The sequence below is a fragment of the Thunnus thynnus genome, chromosome 21, assembly GCF_963924715.1.
Source record: "Thunnus thynnus chromosome 21, fThuThy2.1, whole genome shotgun sequence".
NCBI classification, from domain to species: domain Eukaryota; kingdom Metazoa; phylum Chordata; class Actinopteri; order Scombriformes; family Scombridae; genus Thunnus; species Thunnus thynnus.
In genome coordinates, this window is record NC_089537.1 from 17,389,319 (window position 1) to 17,402,657 (window position 13,339).

The 13,339-nt window shown below is 37.4% G+C and overlaps 1 protein-coding gene across 1 annotated transcript; it reads right to left on the minus strand.

Moving 5' to 3' along the window:
- Positions 1 to 683: 683 nt before the first annotated feature.
- On the minus strand, positions 684 to 7,427 carry bco1 (beta-carotene oxygenase 1). Its single transcript, XM_067578431.1, has 11 exons — positions 7,135 to 7,427; positions 6,910 to 7,038; positions 6,589 to 6,718; positions 6,053 to 6,200; positions 5,794 to 5,962; positions 4,795 to 5,015; positions 4,388 to 4,645; positions 4,196 to 4,301; positions 3,989 to 4,083; positions 1,367 to 1,478; positions 684 to 1,221 (listed from the first exon to the last, which is right to left on the minus strand). The coding sequence occupies exons 1-11, from the start codon at positions 7,196 to 7,198 to the stop codon at positions 1,067 to 1,069; spliced, it is 1,587 nt and encodes a 528-aa protein (XP_067434532.1). The 5' UTR covers positions 7,199 to 7,427; the 3' UTR covers positions 684 to 1,066.
- Between the last annotated feature and the right edge of the window lie 5,912 nt (positions 7,428 to 13,339).

Below are 13,339 nucleotides of genomic sequence, written 5' to 3' on the forward strand. Positions count from 1 at the left end.
GTCAAGGATGCGGATCACATGGGATATTGTAATAGCACCTTTTAATAGTTTTATGGGCTTTTATATTTTGGCCAGCTCTTATTGGATGGAAAATGTTAAGACATTTTTCTGTAGTTTCTGTTCCTGTTTCCATAGGTTACTACAAGAAAGTTTGTTATAAAGAGCTGACTGCATCAACCAGAACTGCCATGTTGACATAATGTATACTGCACTCTACGACTGCCTTCATTGTATTCAAAATATTGTAATAGTTTTATTTTCAAGAGCTTGCAAGTAACATTATGAAATTGCTTGTTTAATCAAAATTCTTCTTTAATACACCTACATATAATTTTTCATGACAAAACTTATTAAGCTGTGAAGACAACAAGGCAAATTCCACAAGCTCAAAGTTTTTCTTAGTCACACCATTCACTGTTGTGCGTAAAACCATCCAGGAGTGGACTGAATGGACTTTGCTTGCGAGTTAACTTATCTTAGATAATTAGGTTAGGAGTGAGGTGATACCTGGTGATTAAGGACTACTTCTTTACACTTAGGGGTTTTGCCAACAGCTGATAAAATGTACTTAGAGAGATGGTTTCTTACTGGATGTGAAAACAACATATAACCTCCCAGATTTGGAGAGTTGGTTTGATTTATTCTTGAGATATTGTCAAATTAAAGAGGGGTAATACATCTCAGAACTTTACATGTATTATTTTTTAATGAAAAGGATGAGTTTAGGTACAATAACATTGCGGTAGAATAGCAGTACAATAGAATAATGTGGATTACATAACAAACAGTGGTATATACATGCGTAGGCAACATTATCATCCACATAAAATCAATAAATTCATTTTAATAAACATAGCAAGAAAAAATGTTTTAATACAATCTCTATACTTAAACGGAGATGAGGTAGTCCATGAAATCAGCAAGTTCATGAATCCCCATCGCACATCTGTCTAAAAGCCGATTCAGCAGTGTATTTCACAGCATTCACACATATTCCTGTGCCATATCATTTTGACACAATTACAGTTTTGGAAGTTTGCCCATGGCATTTACATATACACACTGACTAATTTCCATGTGGGATGAAAAATCCATGCATGTCCTTGTGGAGTGTGGTGTTCACACATGCACGAGCTACCTCCTTGAATGTTTTGCCATCAAGAACCAGAATAAAACTAGACTGGTCTGGATTGGAGTTGATAACTGATGTTAAGACCACACCTGCAAATAGGAGGGAAGAGGTTACTGTAAGAGTGCAAAACAGAATATGAAAAGTTTAAGGAATCACATCAGATCTTATTTTTGGGCTCTAGCTGGTATACATAGTAACAAATGCTGTCACATGCGCACCACACAGTATTCTTACCATCATCCTCTGACTCTGCATTCGGTCTGGGGATGAACATCGGCTCTGACGGCCAGCAGTTGTCCTCACTCCAGTAAACCATTTCCTTGGTTTCTGTGTCAAACTTCCCAATCTACAATAAATAAATAGATTAAGAAAATAATGAAGACACACTTTCACTCTGCAGAAGTCTGTATAAACAGTTTATCTCAAAGCATTAAAAACTAGCACATGACTTGTTGTATCTGATAACACTCAGAAAGGTCTTGATCAGCAATTTTTTACAGGCATAGCAGAGGACAGAGTGACCACTTTACAATAAAAAACATATTTTAAATATGTTTGGCAGCTATATTGAAAGGGAAATCACATAAATACCATAACAAGCAGATTTTCATTAAGCATGTTTATGTCATTTGCCAAATCATTTTTGACCACTGGTCTCACTCTTTCTTTTACCTTACATAAACAGAACCTAGCATAAAAAGCTTATCTTGTAGACAAGCACTGCGCCCGTGCAGAACTTTGTCCCAACTACAAGCCATATACTTAGAAAAGACCTACAAAGTTGTTTAGTAATGTCAGTAGGCCAAGTACATTAGAAACTGGCACAAACTATTTTCCCAGTATTAGCAAGGTTGACCTCTGTCATGGTAACAGGTCAAGTTCACTGATCATTAGGAAATGAAGCAATTCTTTGCAGACGTACATCATCCAGATGCCGATACTGCTGATTACTACAGAGTAAGAAGAAGAAGAGATCCCTTATTAAAGCCATTATAACATAAGTGATGGGGGACAAAATCTACAGACCCTGCTCTGTGTAAAAATGCATTCAGATGACGATTATATGTGGCTTCATAAGGTCTGAGTTAGACAAATCAAGCTGATATTAATACCATTTATGGTGACTTTTGTATTACTATCCCTCTGCTGCAGCTCAGTGAGGAAACATTGTCTATGGAAGGACAACAAGGGAATTGTACTAAAGATTATAACTCCTGAATCTTCATATTAGTTTGTATTCATATTAAACTTTAGAAGTTTGCACAGAACTAAGGCTATGGATTTGTCAGTATGGACGGCATGAACGAAAATTGTAGACACCAACAACCCTTTCAATGTACAAATGGACAATACTGTATTACAATTAAATGGTAAACTATCCTTTAATATGCGAAAATAATCTTTGCTTACTGCAGCTGAGTGGTAGATTATGTTCTGTCAAAGAGGAGAAAGTCTTTATATCTTTGAGACAAGACATTTCATTCACTTTTGTGTTCCTCTTTGTTTCAGTCAAAAAAGGGAAGTATAATAAATAGCCATCTGTTGAGTTTATCCAAGAAAACGGGGTGCACTTATTGCAACACAACCTCATAAAGAAACAAACACATAGATCAATTGTACCTGCACTCCAGAACAAGTTCTTACTGCAAAGGGTTTTCTGAGGCTCAAAATAAGGCAAGAGTGTTAACTTAACCATGACTTACTGAACTTTGATTTATTCATTTTTAGTAGAAAATACGAATGTACAAGGCCCCAAATTCCTAAAAGAAGCTCTAGCAATGACTTAATCTAGGCATATGACCTAGGTAACTGACTGATTTACTGCAGATGAATTTCTGTGGTGTTGAAATACCACAAAATAGGAGCACTTGTACATCCATATTTCAAACCAATACAAAACCCCTGCAATACATGTTACCTTTTTATGCTCATATTTAGTTCATATTAGTGTTGGTTAACCTCTACGGTCACTTTTTATCCTCACCTAAGCTGGCACTACATTGGGGTAATTCTGCACTTGAAATAGGGTTTATTCCTGGTGAAATTGGTTTTCTCTCTGGGGTATTTAAATTTAGAGCTATTTAGGTAAAAATTAGATCTATAAGGTCACACAACTAACCCTGTGAAATAAATCAAGCAAACACTGTTTAGATCTTTCAAATAGTTGGTGTGATAATGAATCATAATCATAATTTTTTGCTTCATTCATTTGGGTTCTAAGGTGTTTAAATCCATATTCAAACACCATTAAAATTAAAAGGACAGTTGAAGCTTTCGTGTGTTGTTGACACAAGAGGGGAAAAAAATAAAAATATCCAATTGTCTAAACGAAGATGTTTCCTTTTACTTATTTCCTCTTCCAGCCATTAAACCTGTGCTGTTGGCACAGAGTGAGAGAGAAAGGAAACTCTCTTATCCAAAGTGTGAGAGCTTTGTTACTCAGATCTTTGAAGTTTTGCTGACTTCACTTCTTTCTATTGTCTCTATCACCTTGATTTGTATGTGTGGAAAATAAAGTACCCAATGGAAAGAACATGTGGGTATTACAACCTGGGTCATTAAGTAGTTTGGTCTTTGTTGGGGGAATTGGTAATTCACTCTTCAACCTTCGGTTACACTAACTGGTTATTCTCACTTCTGCAATTTGCTTCCTACCTCTGGAAGAAACACAATGTTGCCAGGAATAATTTGTTTCCCAATAGCCCTGCATTTACAATTTCTATTATTCCACAGTCTGTGAGTTTCAGGTCTCTCTTGGCAAATAACACTTAAGAGACCATATGAAAGTCACAAACACGGATGTTCCCACCAGCGTTTGACAGCAATAGCCAAATTAAAAACAAAAGCAAATGTTACCTGTTTTGAAAGTGCAGATTCCTCGACACAGCTCCCGTAGACAAACCGGTGCTTCTTGCCATTGAAGTCATAATTTATTCTGGGTAATTCAAACCCTGATGGAAATAAAATTAAATTTTTTTGTATTTGTATGAACAAATCAATAACTCATCATGAGACATCACACAGAATAGTACTTTAACAGCTTGAATCACACAATGCTTTTACCTTCATAAAGCACCTCTGCCTGGCACATTAGTTTGCCTTCTTTCTCCTTCACAGTGCTGGCTGTTGTGTATTTGAGTTTCACCAGATCCTCTCCAACTGCAGTGCCCTGCAGATCAAACAGTTAGATTCAGTTATTAACAGAACATCTCTATTTTTTCTCAGCTCAATCAGCTTTAATATTCCTAATCCCACCTTGTCTGACTGGACGGGAAGTGCAAATCTCCTATAGCCTGGTTTTGAGTAGCTATCGTCGTGTGATGTGGTATTTTCCTTCAGCTTACTCAGGTAGAACATTTCATAAAGGCTGGTATCATTATAGGCGATGACATCGAAGATGACATGACCGTCGTCCTCAAAAGCGTTCACGTGATGGTAGACAACCATTGCTCCAGTGTAGTACTTAGTCTCTACCTCTTTGCCGGTATTTCTGTCTATCAGATGGATCAGAGTCTGTTGAAAGAATAAACAGATAGAAAAACAGTAAAGTAATGTTAAAGGTCTAGAACTCGAGTCAAACCAATCAAACCCAGGCTCATACAGACCCTCTCACCAGTGGTGTGAATATAAGATATGGCGTGAGTTTTAGAGTGACCACTTACATTTTCCTCGGGGCTGAACTTCAAGCAGCTTGCCCAGTTGACTCCCCTCATATATGCAGTGGCCATCTTGAGGATGTCCAGTTTGAAAGGCTGCTCAATGAAGATGAAGTAGTTCTCCGTCATGCCGAAGCTGTGGTAGTAGCTGGGCGTGAGGAGGGAGCGGCAGGGAACCGTGCAGATCACCTCCACATTCTTCAGCGCAGGGACATCCTTGCCTTTGTCTGAAAGTTGAAAAGAAAATTTAGAAGAAACAAACACACAAAGAATTGAACAAAAATAGGAGTGAGCACAAGAAGCAATGTGTATGTTGCTGATATATTGTTATATATTGCACTTTTTCTATTGCATATGGCCATGTTTTTTTTTTTATTGTTGTTGTTGTATTGTTGTTGCTGTGATTCTATACTGCACACACTACGATGTCCAAGGCAAATTTCCCACTGGGACAATAAGGTCTCTCTTATCTTATCTAACAGGACAACTGACTTTAAAATCATTTTCATTTCTTGGTATGTAAACAATACACCTAGCAATTTGCATGTAGTGTGTTTGTGTACATGTTGCAGTAATATTAGTAGTATATCGAGGGACTGATGTACAAATAAGAATGATGTACAGTATGAATAAACATGTGATAATCAATCAATGTAGTAATTGGACTTCCAGGTCTACACTATAGCTTTAAATGTACTGCATATTGCATAGCAAGTGCACAACAGAAAAGCTAAGATTTACAGATTGCAACAGTCTACAATCATAATCACTTTTTTTAGTACATGAAGTGTAGATACTGCAGTTCATTCAACTCCATATGAGGAGCCAATGTCAGGAGACATACAGTAATTAGCCCTGACTGTTCTTCATGCACCTCCCCCTGTCCTATCCTGTTTTTACATAATCTTGTGTTGTATTTAAACTTTCTACACCTTTTTACAAAGTGCAGCTGATAGGAAGATGGAACACTGAGGTGTAAGGACAAAGTAGAGCATGTTTATATACCTTTCTCTGAAGCAGCAGCAGCAGCAGCAGCAGCAGGGACTTTGAACAGCATGTATTTTGTCTTGCCCTTTTCTGCTATTGAAGTCCCCATGTTGTAGGTGTTGCCCTCCTTGTCGTAGTGTGGATGGGATGAAACCAGGTTTACAGGCAGGTACTTCATGTAGTCCACCTTTGTGAATCAGTTAAACAACTCATGAGCCCGGAAACAAAAGCTTCGCTCGGATGTACTGTGTGTGAACAGATCAGCTGATGGCGTTACCTTATCCTGGGTTTCCAGGGTCACAGGATCAATCTTGCGGATGTAGTTGGTTTCAGAGGTGGCATAATAATCATTCCCATATTTGATGAAATTGCTTGCACCGTTGTCCGTGAAGTCAGGTACCGTGTGGTTGAGAAAGGTAATTGCCCTGAAAAGTAAGGGTACAGTTTTAGAGATTAGGTATAATGGGAAAAGGTGGTAGGGGGTCAGTGACAAATCCCTCTATCCCAAACAGGAAGAGAAGCAGCAGGAGGTTCCTCCAACACAAAAGACTGATTATGCATATGTTGCAGATCCTTTAAAAAACCATCAGTTGCTTGCACCTCAATGATCGACCCCCGTTTACCAAACTGTTACCTGTTGAATGCCTTGGAGGTGTTAAAGAAAAGAATGTTTGCACTGTTAATGTTAATGTTGCACTATTATAAACAATGGAAACTACATAATTGTGGACAATTTTATAAGTTTAAATAGAAATAAAAAATTATACAGTAAAAGAAAACAGTACAATTAAATACAATTAAGTATATCCTTACTTGAAGATGAAGTTCTTGCTTGGGTCTGGATAGGCCATTGTTCCCATTTCAGACACAACAATTCTGTTTGCAGCCATGTTTGCTTTGTAGGTGTCACTTCTGAGGAATCTGCTTCTATGGGTCACTTCACCTGTAAGAAAAAAAAAAATCTCTGTGCATTTTTTTTTTAATGTGTTTAGCAGCTGCTCTTCATTCTGACGTACAGTGGTTATAACAGACATTCCCAAATAAACAAATTTAAAACGAGCTAGGGTTTCAGGATCTTTGTTACAATATCTCGGGTATTACGCCTGTATGTCACTCAAGAATTGCAAGACCAACCGTCTTTAAAGGCGAAGCTGTGCATGATTGCCATCCCATCAAACCAGTGGTTGTAGCTGGTGTCTCCCACAGAAAAGATGCCAGGGCCATTGCGCAAGAGTGTACCTTGCAGCCAGCTGGGAATACTTCCTAAACGAGAAGAAACAGAAAAGAAATCCCTCACTCATACTGTAACGCAAATCACAACATCTGTTCTTTCTTTAACAGTGTAAAAAGTCGACCTACCTTTCACTTCTGCCTGTAAAGGCTCTGGCCTCTCCTCTGCGTTCTTGGAAAAGTCTGTGGCCATGTCTGCTGACAATGCTGTGAAAAACACACGGAGGTGTCTGAATAAATACTGCAGCAGGAGAACAGTGCAAACCCCTCCCTCTTCTTTCTTGGTCGGGGGGCTGGCAAAGAGCTTATTATCTTATCTATCTGTAGCGTGCTGACCCTGGTCTGTGGAGATTTCCCTAAAAATCTTGTAGCTCGGTTCTGCGAAACGCGCTCCGCAGAGGAGATTTTATTATGGTCATATCTCTGTCATCTACTGATTGATTTTTACTGTTTTGCTCTTTGGTTTACATTTATAGCGTTTCTTTATCACCAATATCTAATTTCAAATCACCAGTAACGGAACTAATTGTAAACAAAAACGTTTACTGTAAAAAAACAAAAAACAAACAAACAAAAAAACCCGATAGACTTTTGTCCTTGAGTTGAAAGATAGTTGCAGTTGCTTAATAGTTTGGTATTGCAGTACCTTTGGCATATCTGACTAGATTTCATAATCTGAAATCTGCTTTAATTTTCCTGGAGCACGTGTAATTTTCATTTCCTTATATTTGGATTCAGCTTGTTGACTTGGACTGTGAGCATTTTCTGGATCAGCTTTTAATTAACATGTAAAAACACATAGGTTTTTGTGACTGAGACTGTAAAACAATCATTGTAATACTTCTACCAGGACTTATAGTGTGAATTTAGTCAGATCTTAAGTAACTTCTTTTATCTGCTTTTGTGACAGAGGTTGTAATATTGCTTTATGGCCTTACATCACTGGATTGTATCTTGACCTTATAAACCCTACGCCTTTTTATCCTCCACTATCACATAGATGTGTTTCTTCTGTAGAAATTTTATTCGTGGAATGACAGATTGTAACTCCCAGTTAGTGAACCCCTGTCAACTGCAGGGCTGTAATTCTGTAGATGGAGGGACGGACGGACGGACAGATAGATAGATAGATAGATAGATAGATAGATAGATAAATAGATAGAGTACTTTTTTAATCCCAAAGGAAAATTACAATTAAATCTCAAATGAATGAAGCAAAAATTACAATGTTACAGCAGCCCCTTGACATCAATCAAAATACAAAAACAGTGAGGTAGGTAAACAAAATGCAATTAAAGGCTAATGTGTATACAATAACTAAATTAACTAAGTCAAATACAACAATATATAAAAATAGAATAGAATAAAAATAGAATAGAGACTAGATATATAACCATAACTAGCCTATAACTCTTCAATCTGTGTACAAATAACACGACTTTACACTTTCAAATTGCATGCAGTGCATACGCCAAAATCCAATGTTGCGTGCAGGTGATACGCTAATCCTTCCCTGTAACTCCTGTGTAGAGCAGATTAGTCTCCATTCTCACATCAAAACATGTAATAGCTACGTTGGTCTACACCAGGTGACTGTCAGGCCTGTTTGTTTTTTCTTTTTCAGTGGAAATAGTGACCAAAATGAGTCACCTTCAGAGATAACAATACTGCTGACAATCTAGGTCATTATCACAGGCTTGGAGGAAGGCCTGACGTGCTTGGGTCAGGATTGGGATTTAATGTCAGCATGACCTAGTCCATTCAATCAGTATATGTTTTATTAGCCAATGCAAGAGTACAAAGAATGTGTCTTGGCATTTACTCTCAAATAAACGCAACACAGAAGGCTGTACAAAGGAAATATGAACTATGCTATGGACAAAGAAATAAAGAGTATGAAATATATGAAGGTGACAAGAGCAAAAATTAAATGTGACATGTTCATGAATAATTAAATCATGTAACAGTGGAGGTTGAATGCAACGCACAATCGAAGGTCCAGTATGGTGAAATATATGAAAGTGACTAGCGCAGGGATTAAATGAGGGATGTGACATGTGAAGTCCAGTTTGATAACCCTGTGTTTATCCCATTTATATGGTCATGGTACAACATCTGATATACACACACACAAACAGTTGGAGTGCTTTATTGGTTAACATGGCTCACAATATTAATTGAGGACGACTATATCTTCATATTAAATATCCTCAGCCACATATTCTTTGAAAAATAAAATTAAATGAGCAACTTTACATTTTACAATCACAGGCTATAAAACACCTTTTCTTCACAGAGATAGTAGTGTTTGGATTTATATTGTGGCCAACTGGCGGCAATTTGAAATGTAATTAAGCCCACCGACAGCAGACAACCCAAAACACCTGGTCGAACGCATCAAGTCTGCTCACAGCACAACGCTCTTCCTTAGCCTACCGCTATCAAAAACTGACAAAAAAACACTTTATTTCTCAGAATCAAAGGAGAAATAATTAAAACTGATGGACATAACATTAACTTATCATACTGTTGAATTATCAAGGACACTGTCATGTTTTTGTGTTGAGAAATGTTAAAGACATCATTATAAGAAAACCTTAACATGGTGACAGGAAAATACTTCCGGGCAGCAGGTCCTTCGGTCAGCCAATTGCAAAATTTCAAATTCTGTATTTCAAATTCAATTCATCCCCTAAAATGTACATTTTTCTATTGAAAGAACATCATCAAGCAGTTACATAAAAAAACACAAATAACATAATAATAGTTCAGATAAATATAAGAGCTCAGATAACTACACAATGCAAAGACAATGATTCAAACAACATGCAACTACATGGTTTAAGTGATAGCAGTGTCTGTAGAAACCACAATAGCAATGATAGAAAGCCTGAAAAAATCTCCGTAATAACTGACAAACTAAACATGTACATTCAATGAACGAAGATTATAAAAATAAAATACACATTTCTCACTAGAAATGTTATCAAAAAACATTTTAATGCCGAAATCATCTTAAAATATGCATTTTCCACTTAGAATAAAAGGAATTTCATGATTATAAAAGGAATGTCAACCAACAGTCATGTTATTGGTACACAGATTGAAGAGACTGGCTTGTATATACTGTCAGTAGTTTAAAGATTACATACAGATGAACCTGAAATATACCAGATGTGATTGATAATGTAATAAATTAAAAGTCCAGGTGTGCAGTCTATCTACACCATCTGAGGAGTCTCCTCTCCCGACACAGAGGAGAGTCATTGTACAGACTGATGGCAGCTGTACAATGTATCCAATCTATCTGTGGAGGAGAGCGAGCAAATATTATTAGTATCAATAATATAAGTATTAATAGCACATCATGTAATTGGGGGAGAACTTGCAATACCTATTGGCAGTCTCAGAACTCAAAGCTAATGATACATTACAGCTGTACATTTGAGTCCAAATCCATATCCCATCTGATGATGAATTCAATCTTCATTCTTTTATGGCAATTGTCTGTTTCCAAGAATAATCAGCTGGCTGACATAACTTTATCTGTCCTGAGTTGACTAGGGGAAATTTACAGCATGGTTGGGTCGTGCACTACTTCTTATCTACATTCTATTCCTACTGTGCTGCAGTGATGATCCAGTTTTCTCATGAAGGTTATTCAAATTCCATCAAATGTACTTTAAACATCAATATTTGTACCAACTAGATGACACTTTATAGAATTAACACCTTCACCAACTAAATATATTTGATATATTTGAGATATATTTGTCCGATTTCCGCAAAAAGATGATGGACAGGAGATACACACTAACATGTTTGTTCAAGACTAAGTGTATCTCTGTTTAAAATTGTTGTCATTATCTCATTGCAACAACAGATGGTCAGTCTCCAGCTGGCTTACTGAAAAGTTACTTGATCCTGCCTTGCTCCACAAACAACCTTTCCACATGCTCTGTCAAGCTGAAGTTGTCTGGAATGTCTACTGACAACTTTTTTGAGGAATTCTGCAAACAAACACACAAGAATAAACAGAAAGGTGCAAAACATAACCCTGTTAGCAGAGGTAATCATTAGATTGTAACATCATGAAGGACATTTTAATGGTGCAAGTTACAACATACACTGTTAAAAGGACAAACTATTTCACATATATTTCTTTGAATACTTGTACTTGTGTGTTTGTGGAAAGGATTGTCAACTGGTAGATAGGACGGAAATGTCATTTAACTAGAAACCACAGGTTCAGTCCTTCCAAGAAGCAAATTTGCCCTGATAATGATCCTGCACTTTGACCACTCTGTGGCGCCAGACGGGCAAAGTCATGAATTTCTTGAAGTATTAAAACTCAATTTGATAAAGGACCTACCCTTTTGTGACTGAAAACTAACCAGACACTGAATACTGCTATTACAAAAACATGTATATTCACCAAGTGAGACCAGTGAAAGATTTTTTCCCCAATAAAAAGTCTAGATGTATGTGCATAGATTTTCAAGTCTATACACAGCCAAACAGAATTACAATCAGCATTATGTCATGGATCGACATGTAGATGTTTAATTGTAATTGTGTCTTCACAATTGTGATTGTGATCATTGTGGTTTCATCTGGCCCCAGATAATCTGATACTGTACAAAATTCCCTGCTGGAGGATAATCAACGTCACAGCATGCCACTCTCACTCTGCCTCAGAGACTTTGTGCGCATGCACACACCTCATTCAGTTATAGACTTTACCATGTGGATAGATATTTCCCCTCAGTCGGCTGGTCTGTTCTTCACTCTTTGTTATCAATATCTTTGGTTACAACAGCGTGTGTCGGTGACAATGTAAGTTATCATAAATAATACCTGATGTTATGTCTTCATGGTGCTATAATACTAATTGTCAATACTGCAGTGTTTAGAAGCTAATGTGGTAATTAGCAGACTATTAGCTTAACCCATGAGGTACTCAACTTAGTCAATGAGCAGATGTGTAACCCAGTGTATTTGCTGCAATTTATTACCTTTATGTTACTGCCTGTTTATATGACTAAAGGTGCAGTGTTTAGAATTTAGTGGCATCTAGCAGAATGGACTTGGCAGAAATGGAATATAATATTCGTAAGTATGTTCTGATTAGTGTATAATCACCTGAAAATAAGAATCGTTGTGTTTTCATTAACTTACAATGAGCCCTTCATATCTACTTAGGAAGCAGGTCCTCTTCCACAGAGCCCAACAAGTTGCACCATCTTTCTATCGTAGCTCAGAACAGACATACCAAACTGGCTCTACAGAGGATCTTTTGCATTTTTCGCAAGTTTTGTAGCCACCGTAGGTTCTCCTATATGATTGGAAGGGGAGGGGAAGGTGTATTCAGGTGGTTGCAATCTGCAACCTCACCGCTAGATGCCACTAAATCCTACACACTGGTGCTTTAACTGTGTTTTCCAGTTTTCAAGTTAAGAAGAGTGCAAGGAATCCTTGAACTCAGCAGTGTACTGAAGCAACTGCCTCACTAATATTCATGCCCTGACCTCTTGTGGTTATTTAGAAGTATGACATTTCATTCATGTAACCGATATACTATGTTAAATTCCCAATTTGATGCCCAAGTGAAGTAATTCTTATTATTCTGCGTTGTATCACAAACCACATATCCAATATACTTACCATAACATTGTATCCGCTGTGATTGTAAACCCCCTCATGCTTGTAAGTAAATGCATGTTTGGAAATAAATGTTTCATCTGAAGGAGAGGAGTTGTTGCCTTTTCTCTAACCGGAAAATTAGGTCAGTTGTGCACAGTAAGACTATAGTCACTCACGCTGTTGTGTACAGATACCCTGCTGTGTTTGTTTCTAGGTGTGTGTGTGTGTGTGTGTGTGTGTGTGTGTCATTCATTTGCTTGTTTGATTTGATCCTAATGAAAACCTTTTTATACAGACGTCTTGTTTTTAATCTTGCAAACACGATAACACAGATAGTTTCATCTTTTGTTTGCCACAGGGTGCCCTGACTTTCTGAGAATCGTCTTCCTCTGTCTTCATAATGACTGTGTTAGCTGTGACTTATCTCTCTAGAAGATTTAATCTTCTGTGTGATTATTTTGATATTTTATCCAGTCAAGACTGGATGTGAAATAGTGGTTCCTGAGTAAACAAAGCTTAAGGTGTCAGTTTGGATGGATTAATTGCTTCTGGGTCCAGCAGGAATTATTATTTGATTTCACCCCAATCCTCCATCCAAAAAGTACCCAGAGTGAAGCTCATGTATTGATGATCTGGATGGAACAAGAGCTTGTTGGCCTCATGCAGTCTAAAAGCTGTGTGTTCCAAAGTG